This window comes from Pantherophis guttatus, chromosome 3 (genome assembly GCF_059756535.1).
Source record: "Pantherophis guttatus breed Tessera chromosome 3, ASM5975653v1, whole genome shotgun sequence".
Lineage (NCBI taxonomy): Eukaryota > Metazoa > Chordata > Lepidosauria > Squamata > Colubridae > Pantherophis > Pantherophis guttatus.
This window is the reverse complement of record NC_142065.1, coordinates 191,406,941-191,420,830: the sequence shown is the minus strand read 5'-3', so window position 1 is coordinate 191,420,830 and position 13,890 is coordinate 191,406,941. Positions and strand designations below refer to the sequence as shown.

The following is a 13,890-nucleotide window of genomic DNA, read 5'->3' as shown; positions in this document are numbered from 1 at the left end:
TCATCACTCCCTAAGAATATATTCAAAAACAATGCAGTTTTAATTCAGAGACCAGGAGACTATGAGTTCTTGTCACATTTTAGGCGCTCCCAGTAGCGAACCGGTAGCGAAGGTAAGTGAAACCCACTGCTGATCTGGGTGCCTTATTCAGCAATCATGAACTGCCAGCTTTGTCTGCCTTGGTATCTTATTCACTCCATTGCCTTTCTTCTCTAAGACCCTGATGTTCTTGAGTCCTCCCTGCCCATATTAATGTTAAGGTCTACTTGAAATCTACCTTCCTTTCTCTGGTTCTTCAACTGATATATTTCCCTGAGACGAGCTAAAGGTATTTCACATGAAACCCTGAGGGGCTTTGCTTTCTTCTTCTAGGTCGCAACTGCCATATTTCAAAGTCATCATTTCCACTTCTGTTATTGTTCTGCTGAGATACAGATTTATTCTTCCAGCTCAGCAGTCACTCGGGAGATAGTTCCCACTAATTGTGTGCCTTAGGTGCTTCTGGTTCCCTTCTTCCTTATCTGCAGACCATCTGGCCTGGTGAGCTGGTGAGGCTCAGTAACACATAAATGATGCAGAAACTCCCAGCAAAGCCTTTGAGGCTGCCCATACAGGTAGCCCTCCACATACAACAGTTCATTAGCGACCGTTCAAAGCTACAATGCCACTGAAAAAAGTGAAAAAAGCTATGGCCGCTTTTCACGGTTATGAACTTTGGCAGCGTCCCCATAGTCAAAATTTCAATGCTTGGCAACTGGATCATATTTATGACGGCTGCTGTGTGCCAAGGTCATGTGATCACCTTTTGCAAACTTCTGACAAGCAAAATCAGTGAGGAAGCTGTTGTGGTTCGCCAGCAGCCTGCGGAGCTGGCAGCGGAGTCGGACAGCGATGAAGTTGAGGAAGAACATGGGCCAGTCCTGGAGGCTGGGGAAGGCCCGGATGAGGCAGAGGCAGAGATGGGGCCAGGGCCATCGGGGAGTGAGGTGCAGACTCCGGAGCCTCCAGAGGCTGACAGTAGAGAGGCAGAGGAAAAAGGACGACTCGAGAGTAGGGCCAAGAGATGATTGGCCCTTCCCATAAGGCTTAAAAGACCAGCAACGGCTCTTGGGCTCTTTGTCGGAAAACAACGTTGATAGTCTTGCTGCACTTATCTCTTGTCGGCGTCTTCTGCTTTTGAACTTTTGCCAAGAGAAGCCTTTGGAAGTTTGCCTAATTATACCAGGGTTGGTAGTTAGACTGAAGAATTTGTGTTATGAAGAGTTTGTTTTAATTTAGTTTGGACTACTAAGAATTAACTCATTCTCAGCTGTTCTAATAAAGTCTGTTTGTTATGGAACTGTTTGCGTCGATTACTACCTACTTGGGCCTGGGTCACAACAGAAGCCAGATTCACTTAACAATTGGACAACAACCTTATCAATGGCAATGAGTCATTTAACAATTATGGCAAGACAGGTCATAAAATGGGGCAAAACTCACTGAACAAATGTCTCGCTTAGCAACATAAATTTTGGGCTACCTGTAGTCTTGAACATGTACATATATGAGGGGTCCTTTGTGCTCTCTGAATTTGCTTGTTCTCTTGCAGGCGTTTCATTACCCTAACTCAAGGGTGTAAAACTCAATTTCATTGAGGGACGCATCAGGGTTGTGTTTGATCTTGGGGTAGAGGGCGTGGCCAGAGTGCTCATGGCCAGGTCGATGTCACTCTTGTCGGGGACATCTGTGGTTGTCCGAGAGCTCAGCCAGCGAAAATGGGCTCCTGAGCTCCACTTTTGGCTGTGACGGCCTCCTGCAACCCTCTGCCAGTGAAAAGAGAGCTCCGTTTTTGCTGGCATCGTGGACCAGTCCTTCACTGTTTCTAGGGTGGTCCCGTGGGCCAGATCTAAGCACCCCGCAGACTGGACCCGGCCCATGGGCCTTGTGTTTGACACTCCTGCCCTAACTAGTACTGATGATGTTACCTATTTTGGGTAAAGAAAACAAGCAAGCTCAGGGAGCACCAAGGACCCCTCATGTCAACCCTGAGCTACAAATATTCTCCTTTATATGTACATGTACCTGTATATTCATATAAAAGCATGGTCCAGAATGCAATGGCTTTAGATTGTGATAGGTATACAGGTAGCCCTTGACATAAGAACACAATTGTGAGCAGAATTTCCATTGCTAAGCCAGGCGGTTGTTAAATGAGTTGCCCCCAAATCACTGCAGCTGTTAAGTGAATCATGAAGTTATTAAATGAATCCAGCATGTGTGTCTGTCCCCCCCGCCCCCCCATGGACTTCGCTTCTAGAAAGGTCACAAATGGCAATCACCTGAGCCCAGGATGTTGCAACTGTCGTAAGTGTGAGGACAAGTGGTCATTATTTTTTCAATTTCATTCCAACTTCAAACAGTCGTTAAACAAATAGTTGTAATTCAAGGGCTACCTGTATCTCAAGACCCCACATAATACTCTAATGTTCAAAGCTGCACTCTTGGCAGTTGGGGTAAAGGTAAAGGTAAATGTTCCCCTCGCACATATGTGCTAGTCGTTCCCAACTTTAGGGGGCGGTGCTCAACTCCGTTTCAAAGCCAAAGAGCCAGCGCTGTCCGAAGACGTCTCCATGGTCATGTGGCCACGATGACTAAACGCCAAAGGGGCACAGAACGCTGTTACCTTCCCACCTTCCTTTCCCTATTTTTCTACTTGCATTTTTTATGTGCTTTTGAACTGCTAAATTGGCAGAAGCTGGGACAAGTAACGGGAGCTCACCCCATTACATGGCACTAGGTATTCGAACCTCTGAACTGCCGACCTTTCGATCGACAAGCTCAGCATCTTAGCCACTGAGCCACCACTTAGTTGGGGTATTAGAGTACAATTGAAGGTGCTTCGTTATCCCCCTTAAATACTTTTAAGTCTTACAATTTTAGTAGCGGCCCCCAGATGTGTGACCGGTCCCTTTCCAGATTTTAGGAAGATTGGTGAAAAATTGATTATTCCCTCAAGGCAGGGAGGTTGGCTTATTACAGATAGTCATTGACTTACAATCACAATGGTGTCCAACATTTCTGTTGTTAAGTGAGACATTTGTTAAGTGAGTTTTGCCCCATTTTACGACCTTTCTTGCCACAGTTGTTAAGTGAATCACTCCATTTGATAAGTTGGTAACACGGTTGTTAAGTGAATCCGGCTTCCCCATTGACTTTGCTTGTCAAAAGGTCGCAAAAGGGAATCATGTGACCTCAGGACACAGCAATGGTCATAAGTATGAACCAGTTGCCAAGTATCTGAATTTTGATCACATGATCATGGGGATGCTGCAAAGGTCGTAAGTATGAAAAATGGTTGTAAAACCATTTTTAAAGTAACTTTGAACAGTCACTAAATGAACTGTTGTAAGTCAAGGATTACTTCTACATGTCTTTCAGACTTTTAAAAGGTTTTTTTAGTTGTTTTTTTAATTGACTGCATGTATGATTTTAACTTTTTTAATACTCTAGTGTACTGTATAATAGATTTACATATTTTAATGTTAATATGATTTATGTGTAATGATTTTAGTTCTATGGGAATTTATATTGTGTTAAAAATTCTGATTTTTATCTTTCCATCACACTTCATAAATTGTGTATACCACACAATTTTACCCTGAATGAAGTGATTACAGGGTCATAAAAAAGGGAACTTATATTCTTAATATAGACATAAATTTATATGTATACTTACCATGTTTCCCCGAAAATAAGACCCTGTCTTATATATTTTTTTTTAACCCTGAAATAAGTGCTGGTCTTATTTTCGGGGAGGTCTTATTATTTTGGGGCACGTGGAGCAAGACGGGGCTCCTCTTGCCGTCTTACCTGATTTCCAACTCTGTCTCCCTAAACCTAACCAGAGGAAATGGCAGGGACCAGCTGCGCATGCATTTAAATATTTTTGGGGAGAGTTTATTTTTGGGGGAACACGGTGTGTGTGTGTGTGTGTGAATAATATTATAGCTTTGTGTCATTAATCCATTTTCCCCCATAGTTTATAGACTGGTTCCTTTCATGTTGGAATAGTTCTAAATTGTTGTAATTCTAATATTATATATTGCTCAGTGGGAAAATAAATATTTATTTGCAACCTCTCCTTTTCAGGCTGCCCTTGCAGGAGGTACTACTATGATAATAGACTTTGCAATCGCTCGGAAAGGCTGTTCCCTCATTGAAGCCTATAACCAATGGAGAAGCGTGGCTGATCCTAAAGTCTGCTGTGATTATGCGCTTCATATGATCGTCACATGGTGCAGTGAGCAGGTATAGTAGGCATAACATCAGCCATACATTCACTTCTTTAAGGAAGTCCAGCATTGCAGCATAGATGGTACCAGTGGCACAGAAGCAAAAGGCTTGCCATTTTCCTGGACACAAGTATCAAGAATCATTGGCCTGACTCAAGAATATGAGAACTGGAGCATAGAGGTGCAACTCTCTCAGCCTGAGGGCAGTTTATTGAGTGTGTAGGGCTGTGTTTCTCAACCGTAGCAAGATATGTGGACTTCAACTCCCAGAATTCCATAGCCAGCTAGGATAGTTTGAGGTCTGAAAAGTACATTGCAATGTTCAAAGAGCTGCAAAAACTAGAATGAGTTTTTAATTTGCACAGGGTACTAACCTGGGATTGTTTAATAATGTAGACAAAGCCCTGGCTTTAGACTAACATAAATCACACATATGTGCTAGTCATTCCCAACTCTAGGGGGCGGTGCTCATTCCATTTCAAAGCCGAAGAGCCAGCTCTGTCCGAAGACGTCTCGGTGGCCTTTCCTAATCTGGCTTTCTTTTGATGGTTTATGCATAAATCACCTTCAGGGCTACCTTTCCCTAAGGAAATCTACCAGGTGAGATGGGGCAGGCATGATCCTAATCCCTGCCCCTAAATATTGCCATGTCATGGCAGCTAGGAAGTGGGCCTTTTCCAATACAGCCCCTGCCCTTGGGAATACTTTGCCCCCTGAGCAGTGGTGGGATTCAGCCAGTCCGCACCTATTTGGGAGAACCGGTTGTTAACTTTCTAAGCAGTTCAGAGAACCAGTTGGAAGAAATCTCATTTTTGTTTTTTTCCACTTTACAGGGTTAAGCCTGTAGGGAAGGCAGGAAGGAAACATTCTGGTGTTGTTTCTAGCCTAATCTTTATTACCTTGCTTACAGAAACTGCCTCTACGGTTAACCCTTATTACATTATAACAGCTAAGGCGAAGCACCCATCGACATGAGTGATGTTGAGTTGGCCACGCCCACCCAGTCACATGACCACCAAGCCGCACCTACCCAGCTGGTCATTAGGGCAGAGAACCGGTTGTTAAATTATTTGAATCCCATCACTGCCCCTGAGGTTTGGCAGACCTCGACCCTCCTAGCTTTCCATAAAGCTTTGAAGACTTGGCTTTCCCCCCCACACATCAGGATAAGATTGGATAACAAAACTAAATTAGAAGTTGAACTTGGCGCCAGGTTTCTGTTGTTTTTAATGTTTTTAGTTTTATAGTTTCAATATAGTTTTATATGCTGTTTTAACTTTTAATTGGGAGTCTCCAAGAGTTGATTAGAAAATAAACAGCAATTTTTAAATACATAAATCTACTGGGATTGTTCAGCCAGCAGTCCCTGGAAACTCAAGAACATATAAAGGAGTACAGGGCTTTGATCATCTGGTCATATATCCCACTTTAATATCATTGCAGTCCTTCCTGGATCATATGGGATATTGCAATCCCAAAACATCTGGAATTCATCCATTTGGAAATTGTTAAATGCGTTTCCATAATTGTTGTTGGAAATTAAGGTATGATCTGTCCCAGAAATGTTGATTACAAATTGGTGTAGCATGTCTTTCATGAAAACTGCATGCTCTTAACAGAATAAGTTTGAAGGGTCCTTTGAAGGTCTTCTAATCCAACCCCCTGCTCAAGCAGAAGACCCTGTACTCATGACGGCGAACCTATGGCACACGTAACAGAGGTGGCACGTAGCGCCCTCTCTGTGGGCACACAAGCCATTGCCCCAGCTCAGCTCCACCATGCATGCACCTGCGCCAGTGGTGGAATTCAAAATTTTTTTCTACCAGTTCTGTGGGCATGGCTTGGTGGGCGTGGCAGGGGAAGGATATTGCAAAATCTCCATTCCCAACTCTGGGGCCAGCCAAAGGTGGTATTTACCAGTTCTCCGAACTACTCAAAATTTCCGCTACCAGTTCTCCATAATCTGTCAGAACCTGCTAAAAAAGCACCCTTGGCATATGCCTCCCACCTGTTCTTCGGGTCTTTGCCGCATATGCGTAGGGTGCACATGGGAGGGGTGCATGCATGCTCGGGGGTGGGGCACATGTGGGAGGGGCACATGCAGGACCCGGGGTGGGGCGCACATGTGGGGGTGCCTGCACATGCACGGGGGGCTTGGCGCATGGGGTGAAGCGCATGTGGGGCCCACGCAGGATTCATGGGGGGGCGGGGTGCATGTGAGGGACCACGTGTGCGCCTGCGGGGAGTGGGGTGCATGCGCGGGGTCCACATGCACATTGTATTTTGGGGATTCAGGTGCACGCTTTGGGCACTCGGTCCGGAAAAGGTTAGCTATCACTGCCCTATACTATTCTTTTCTTAAAAACCTCATTATGGAACACCCATTTACTGATTTTCACATGGATAACCCCAGATAAATTTCCAAGAAATGTAAGGGATTTCAACTGTAAAAATAATTAATCCCACTAAAGGGCAGTGCTTAATCATACAAATGTTTTAGGAAATGTTTCAATAAATATATCTATTCCTCTTAAATTTGTCTAATCCCCCTAAAAGCCATCTTAGCTTATAGCCTTCAACATACCTTCTGGTGATTAATTCAATGTAAGATACTAATAATTGGTTGATTCAGGAAGAATGACATGTCCCATGTGAGTTTTTTTCCCCTATAATTAAAACTGAATTTCTCAGTAATTACAGTTTTAATAACTCTTGGAACTCCTTCTACAATCAGTGGAGCAGTCTTTCTTTTCTCTACCTTATTAAGGAGAGTTACAACTATAGTATACTAGATAATTTTTAAATGAAAAATTGTTACCAGAATGATTATGGGCGTAACGATGAAACAGGAATGATCATAGCTAGATATGTTGATTTTTTTAAAAAATCAACATATCAACAAATCAACATAGAAAAAGTTTCAGCACTATGCATAGAACAAATTTAGTTTTGTGACAATATTTTTCTTACTTTTTTATCAGGTCAAAGAGGAAATGAAACTTCTTACCAAGGAAAAGGGTATCAATTCATTTAAGATGTTTATGGCATATAAAGATGTCTATATGATTGGAGATCTAGAATTACACACCATCTTCAGTCACTGTAAACAAATTGGTGCAATTGCTCAAGTCCATGCGGAGAATGGGGATTTGATTGCAGAGGTAATTCCCATGTTTAAGATGATCTCTTCAGTCGCCTGCAATTATAATATATAGTATATATGATATACAGGGTTGAATTGTGGGGTTCTTGGTGCTCTCTGAGCTTGGTTGTTTTCTTGTAGGCAGTTTGGTAATGCACATTGGTAAAATACATTGATGATGTTACCTGGTTTGGTAATGAAATGTCTGCAAGAAAACAGCCATGCTCAGAAAACACCTAGGACACCACAGGACCATCTGGGGGAATTGTGTGTGTTAAAAAGTCGAGATGATGTCTCCAACTACTTGATTGAAGCTCCACAAGTTGTTTGATAAGGCATTGATCTCACAGTCTTGCCCAGTGACAACCGAGGCAATCAGAAAAGATACATTCTGATCATTTTGATCTTGGAGATGGGGCATCCATCAAAGCAGAGCATCCAAGATTTCCATCGCCCTAAAAGTAGGCTCTCATACATGTATATTATTAGAAGTAAGAGATGGAAGGGCAAAGAAACCTGACACATTAGATCCACTTCAGTGTTTCCAAGTTCTTTCTTATTCCCTTTGGGGCATTTATGTCTGCTTGAAAAAAGCAATCCAGTTTCTATCTGCACTTTGTTTTATTCAATCAGGGGGCCTATACATATCAATGGCCTCAGTTTGCCTTGCAACCTCTCAAGACTTCTACTGCAAAGAACTTCTGTTGTTCCAACTTACAGTCAGGATGTCTCAAGATCTCTTTTGAATTTCTCAGGTGTATTTCCAAGCTTGTTTTATTGATGGAGCCAGGCCTACAATATTCTATTATACAACTTCCATCATTCTGGATGCCTAAATGTAGCAATAAAAAAAATCCAATGGGTAGAATTTCCTGACAATGTATTACATCAGATTTGACCAAAATACAGGAAACCAAGGAGAAGAGCGAAATACACACTCACTCACACACACACAAATCCTCCTTAATCACCCTAATTACATTACATGCACCTGTCACACATGTATGTATGTGCATGTAAACTAAGCATTCAACAGTTACAAATACATCCATTATATTCATGCTTTGCAAATGATTTGGAGGAAGAATTTAGGAGCCTAAGAAAGGCACTTCATCTCTATCAGCCATTAAAGCAGTCTCTCTTTTTCCAGTTGTCCATCGTAGCCTTAAAAAGAAAGATGCCACTTCTTTAAGGGATCCGCTAGTTAAAGCCATTGAATAATGACTTTATTCCTTGATTCCTTAAAGGAAATAAGTGTGTACCCATTAAAGTCATTGAATTTTTATAGTGTGTAGTTATTTCCTTTTATATCAATAATTGACCTTCCCTTCTTTACTTACATCCAGAAAGAACCAAACCAAATCAAACCAAAAGCTAATCACATAATTTGTTCTCCATAAATAACTGGTAGAAATAATCTTTATTCTATACTAGGATGCTGAATATCATCTGTGATATTCATCTATGAGAGATCATAGGTGATCTCTCCCAGCCTGTATGTTCTCATTGAACTAAAAGAAAATTCTTCTTCAGTGGAAGGCAGAAAATTTTAAATTAATGTTGAGAATGCAGCGGGGATCATATACCTAAAGCTATATTGTCAAAATAATGGAAGCAAGCTGCAAGCTCTGCCCTTTTGGGATATGTGTGTGTATGTGTTTGTGTGTGACAGCCCATACAAAAAGGGTAGGGTTTGCATCACAATAGCGCAACAATGCTTTGGTACACCTACTCATTTGACACACATTCAATCCCTGCAAACAACACTAGCAAAAGTTCATTTCGACTTTTCCTTGCCTGAAAAATTCTGCACTTGTTCATGTAACATGTAGCTTGGCCCTACGTAGTTTCTCACATCAGGAGTCCAATATAATGCAATTGGTTTGCTGGGTTCTAAGTATCATGATATAATCAGTTTGGTTGTTGGACCAAAACTTCCTGTTCCATGGCAAGCAAATGAATGGGACTGTAATTTTTACAGCGATTTGTTGACCGAATCTCATTTCTTAGTTTTGCTGTTAGTAACGCTGGCATGTATTCACCATGGTTGGCCTACAGGGTGAAAAGAAGATGCTGGCTTTGGGAATAACTGGTCCAGAGGGACATGAAATGGCCCGACCAGAAGAAGTGGAAGCAGAAGCCACGTTGAGAGCTATTACCATTGCAAACTCAGTAAATTGCCCTCTCTATGTTGTACACGTGATGAGTAAGTCTGCAGCCAAGATAGTGGCAGATGCCCGCAGGCAAGGTAGGTACTTGCTAAACATGCTTGAATATTCTTATTTGGTTAGACCTGGGGTTCCAGTATGATTCTACAATCATCTCCATTGGAGGTTGTTTAGCTGATTGCCCTATCAAGTTTTAATTCCTCCATCCTGCCCCCACTCCTTACAGTGTCTTTAATTAAACAAAAAGAAATGGACAAGTTGCAAAGCGATCCCAACTATTTACCTTAATTTAGAAAAATGTCCTCAGCTTCCACATAAGACCTGCAGATATTCTTATGAAATGAAAATTAGAAGTTCTTGTATTTGGATTTTTTTTCTGTAAATGTACCAGTGGGATGGGGAATGTAGAAAGTAAACGCTAGAAGAGGATGCATCCTGTAGGGCTAGAAACTCTCACAAAGAACCACCTCACCATTTTATCCTCATTTTATCCCTCACTGGCAGCCATTTTGTCTGAGTTTACAGAATATGCTCTCAGACATGTCTTAGATTTATATTCAGGAGCTCAAGTTCTTGTATTAAAAGCTTGACAAGATTTGGAGTCCAGGTTACATGAAGATATGACTATGAAACATTGCATTTTCTTATGGATGAAACTGCAAAGCTCTCTGTGATTAATCCTTCAGCTAAATGGAGTCTGTCTCTGGGTTTAAAGAACATTTCTACTTTCTTCTGCAGTCTAGGCTTCAGTTCTTTTCCCTGTAACTAATCAATATTTAATTAACCTAAATATAAGGCTGAGCTGAGTCCCTTTTCCCGTTATTATTAGGCTGGTTTCATTGTCCCCAAGATGTCCACAAGATGTCACTGTTGACAACGCAATGAATTTATTTTGCAGTTGGAATCGCTATCTTTTGTGGGAAAATGAGGTGTTTTCAGAATCAAGTGTAATAAACTGTATAATCAGCTAAAATATGTAGGTCAGAACAAAATTTCCCAAGGCTATCCAGAAGCTTCCAAACTGTAAGGATTAGAGTGTTTGTGCTTCATCATGTACATATATACATTCTCTACCTTGACAAATTTAAGATGTGTGGACTTCAACTCATAGTATTGAGTTGACAGGTGAAATCCGCACATCTTTAATTTGCCAAGGTTGAAAAGCATTGTAATACAGAACTCACCTGCAGAAATGAATTCTTTTTTTTCTAAATTCAGTATTTTATATAATTTTTACACATTATAGATCCTGTTTCCTCAGATAGTGTCCTTGCAGGGAGATGATCTAACAACTGGAAATAATCAGAGTGAATAATGTGGTGACCACATAAACATTTCCATATCTTAACCATAAAGAAGATTTGCTATTGCCTTTTCCCAGAATGATTTCCAGATGACTAAGTCTGACCACACTAGACAACTCTTAACCATGTCTGCTATTGAATAACTTTTTTGAGCTGGGACCAGACAGGTTTAATGGTATTGTTCATCACCCCTATTGAGCTATATATGCGTTCTGGCCAGGTGGAATATATTTAATGTACATCTCTTAACATTCATCTGATCATACAAATCACATTTGTATAAATTATTGTCTGGGATTATGTCATTGCTCTACTTCATTTATTTTGGAGTCAACATGATAGGGCTGTTAATCAATTAAGCCAATGGTTCCCAACCTTCTCCTTAATGTGAATCATTAATCATCATCACATGTTTTTGCAGACACCACATAAACACATTTGGCTGAGAGGAGTCAGACTTGTACATTAAGAAGCAATAAACTGCAGCTATTTCTAAGCATTTATTATGGCCACTCTCAAACATATTGTATTCAGTGCAGTACATTCACTACTGCAGTTTCTAGGAAAAATTACATTGGGATTCAGATAACCTCAGGCATTGGCAGCTCCACTAGATGAGCCAAGCAGGAAATCAACTGCACGGGAAGGCTAAAACTATGTTTATTGGCTATAATAACAGAATCTTGCTAGTCTGATTATAGCAATAGCATTTAGACGTATATACCGCTTCACAGTGCTTTAGAGCACAGTGGTTTACAGAGTCAGCATCTTGCGCCAGTGGTGGGTTGCCCCCGGTTCAGACCAGTTTGCAAGAACTGGTAGTAAAACTGGTGGGAGGCTCCGCCCACTGACCTGCATGTCATCAAAGTAGATCTGCGCATGCACAGAAGAGCGCGCACGTGCAGGCACGATGCGAACCGGTCGTAAAGTTAAGTAGAACCCACCCCTGTATTGCACCTAACAATCTGGGTCCTCATTTTACTGACCTCAGAAGGATGGAAGGCAATCTTGAGTCAGTCAGGATTGAACTCCTGGCAATAGACAGAGTTAGCCTGCAATAATACTGCATTATAATCACTGCACCACCACAGCTCCTATATTGTGTTATTCTTCTTCTTCTATCTAACAGTTCAGGGAATTAAGGAAGCCTCTGCATTGATTGCTTCTGAATATTATCTCACTGTTCTGGATTTTAAATATGTTTCAGCCTCTTTTGTGCAGGTAATGATTCTGCACATCTCCATCCATATCACTTTCCTTACTATCTATAAGTATGATATATAGGAAGCTCACTGGATGCTGTTCTTATCGCCTACCCATCTCAAATCATTTGCAGTAGCCCTGCCAGTTATCACCATTTGGGAACGGCTGAACTAGCCATCTAATGGGAAACAATAGGAGGAATCTCTGTTTTAGGATAAAAGCTGCAGATGGCAAGAATTATAAAACCTTGCATTCAGGTTTTCAAGTTCTATGACATCTCACCTTTTTTCTTCCTAGCATCCACTTTTTTTGAGTCAACGAAGTATTGATCTATTAGTTGCAACAGGAATTGGCCAACTGGCTTTTCTTCCAAGCCTAAAGCTGTGGGCTGAGAGAGAATGACTGGCCCAGTTGGCCTTCATGCCAAAGGTGGGACTAGAATTCACAATCTCGCAGTTCCCTGCCTTGTGCCTTAAGTTCCAGATCAAACTGGTTCTATTTTTTTTCCTGTACAACATCTGGCAAAAAAAAATCACATCAAAAGGTTAGCTTTCTGTGTTTTTTTGCTGCCAACTAATTCTCTATGTAACCTCAGTATGGTAGTACAGTAATCTGTACACCGTAATCTATTGTACATAGATCTAGAGGTGTTTTTGATGACAATTATAGTTCAAATATGTAACTACAATCACAGTTCAAAATATAGCAGTCAAATTTTTACTGAGTTGGCTCTTTGGGAAACTATGCTGTCAATTTTGCAAAATCTGTCCTGGATGGATTGTCTTCAATTTTCTTAGCCTTCAATAGCCTGGGATTCAAATATCAAGTTTTCAAAGGGCTGTTTTAATTTGAATTTAAATTCTTTTTGTGGTTTTATTTTTTATGATAAATGTTATGGTTTTGTTTCACTTCAATTTGCATAGTAAGCAGTCCTGAGATAAATAATACGAAATACAGTTTGCGAAGTTTTTAAATGAGTATCAGCTATTGAGTGAACATTCTTAGCATTTCCCTCTAAACCTATATAAAGCAGCAGCATCTTCAGCTGGCCCCAAAGCTTTTGCCTTTATATCCTCAATGGTTATTTTGTTTGTTTGATCTCTCTGTCAAAAATAGATGGGCAGAGATATCTCAACAATATTGATTTAAAGATTCTGCAGATGGTGGGCGGCTGCACACGAACATGTAATGTTATCTCTTATTGCATAGTTGTAACCAGTAGCCTTAAAAACACTTAGAACAAAAATATAGATTTTTTAAAATGTGTGATTATTAGTATAAAGATCATTCAGGAGACAAGGAAGGATGAGAATGATCACAATTAATCAGTGGTAAATTGTAGTAGTTCCTCTAATTAACAGTTGATGTTGCAGTCCAATTACTGATTCTATATTAGTAGATGATGATGATGATGATGATGATGATGATGATGATTATTATTATTATTATTATTATTATTATGCTCTAGAGGAAATGCTACCTTTCCTCTAGAGCAGGGGTGTCAAACTCGATTTCATTGAGGGCAGAGGTGGGTTTCAGCAGGTTCTGACCAGTTCTGGAGAACCGGTAGCAGAAATTTTGAGTAGTTTGGAGAACCGGTAGTAAAAATTCTGGCTGGCCCGCCTCCATCTATTCTCGGTCTCCCAAGTCCCAGCTGTTCATCAGGAAATGGGGATTTTGCAGTAACCTTCCCCTGGATTGGGGAGGGAATGGGGATTTTGCAGTATCCTCCCCCTAGAATGGGATGGGAATAGAGATTTTACAGTATCCTTCCCCTGCTATGCCCACCAAGCCACACC

General features: G+C 41.0%; 1 protein-coding gene across 1 annotated transcript in view; it reads left to right on the top strand.

Annotated features, from left to right (window-relative positions):
* DPYS (dihydropyrimidinase) overlaps nt 1–13,890 on the top strand; it is a 39,046-nt gene that overhangs the window by 3,161 nt on the left and 21,995 nt on the right. Inside the window, exons 2-4 of the mRNA XM_034422173.3 lie at nt 4,132–4,290; nt 7,256–7,435; nt 9,475–9,664. Coding sequence (XP_034278064.2) covers nt 4,132–4,290; nt 7,256–7,435; nt 9,475–9,664 — 529 coding nt within the window. The remainder of the gene's footprint in view (nt 1–4,131; nt 4,291–7,255; nt 7,436–9,474; nt 9,665–13,890) is intronic.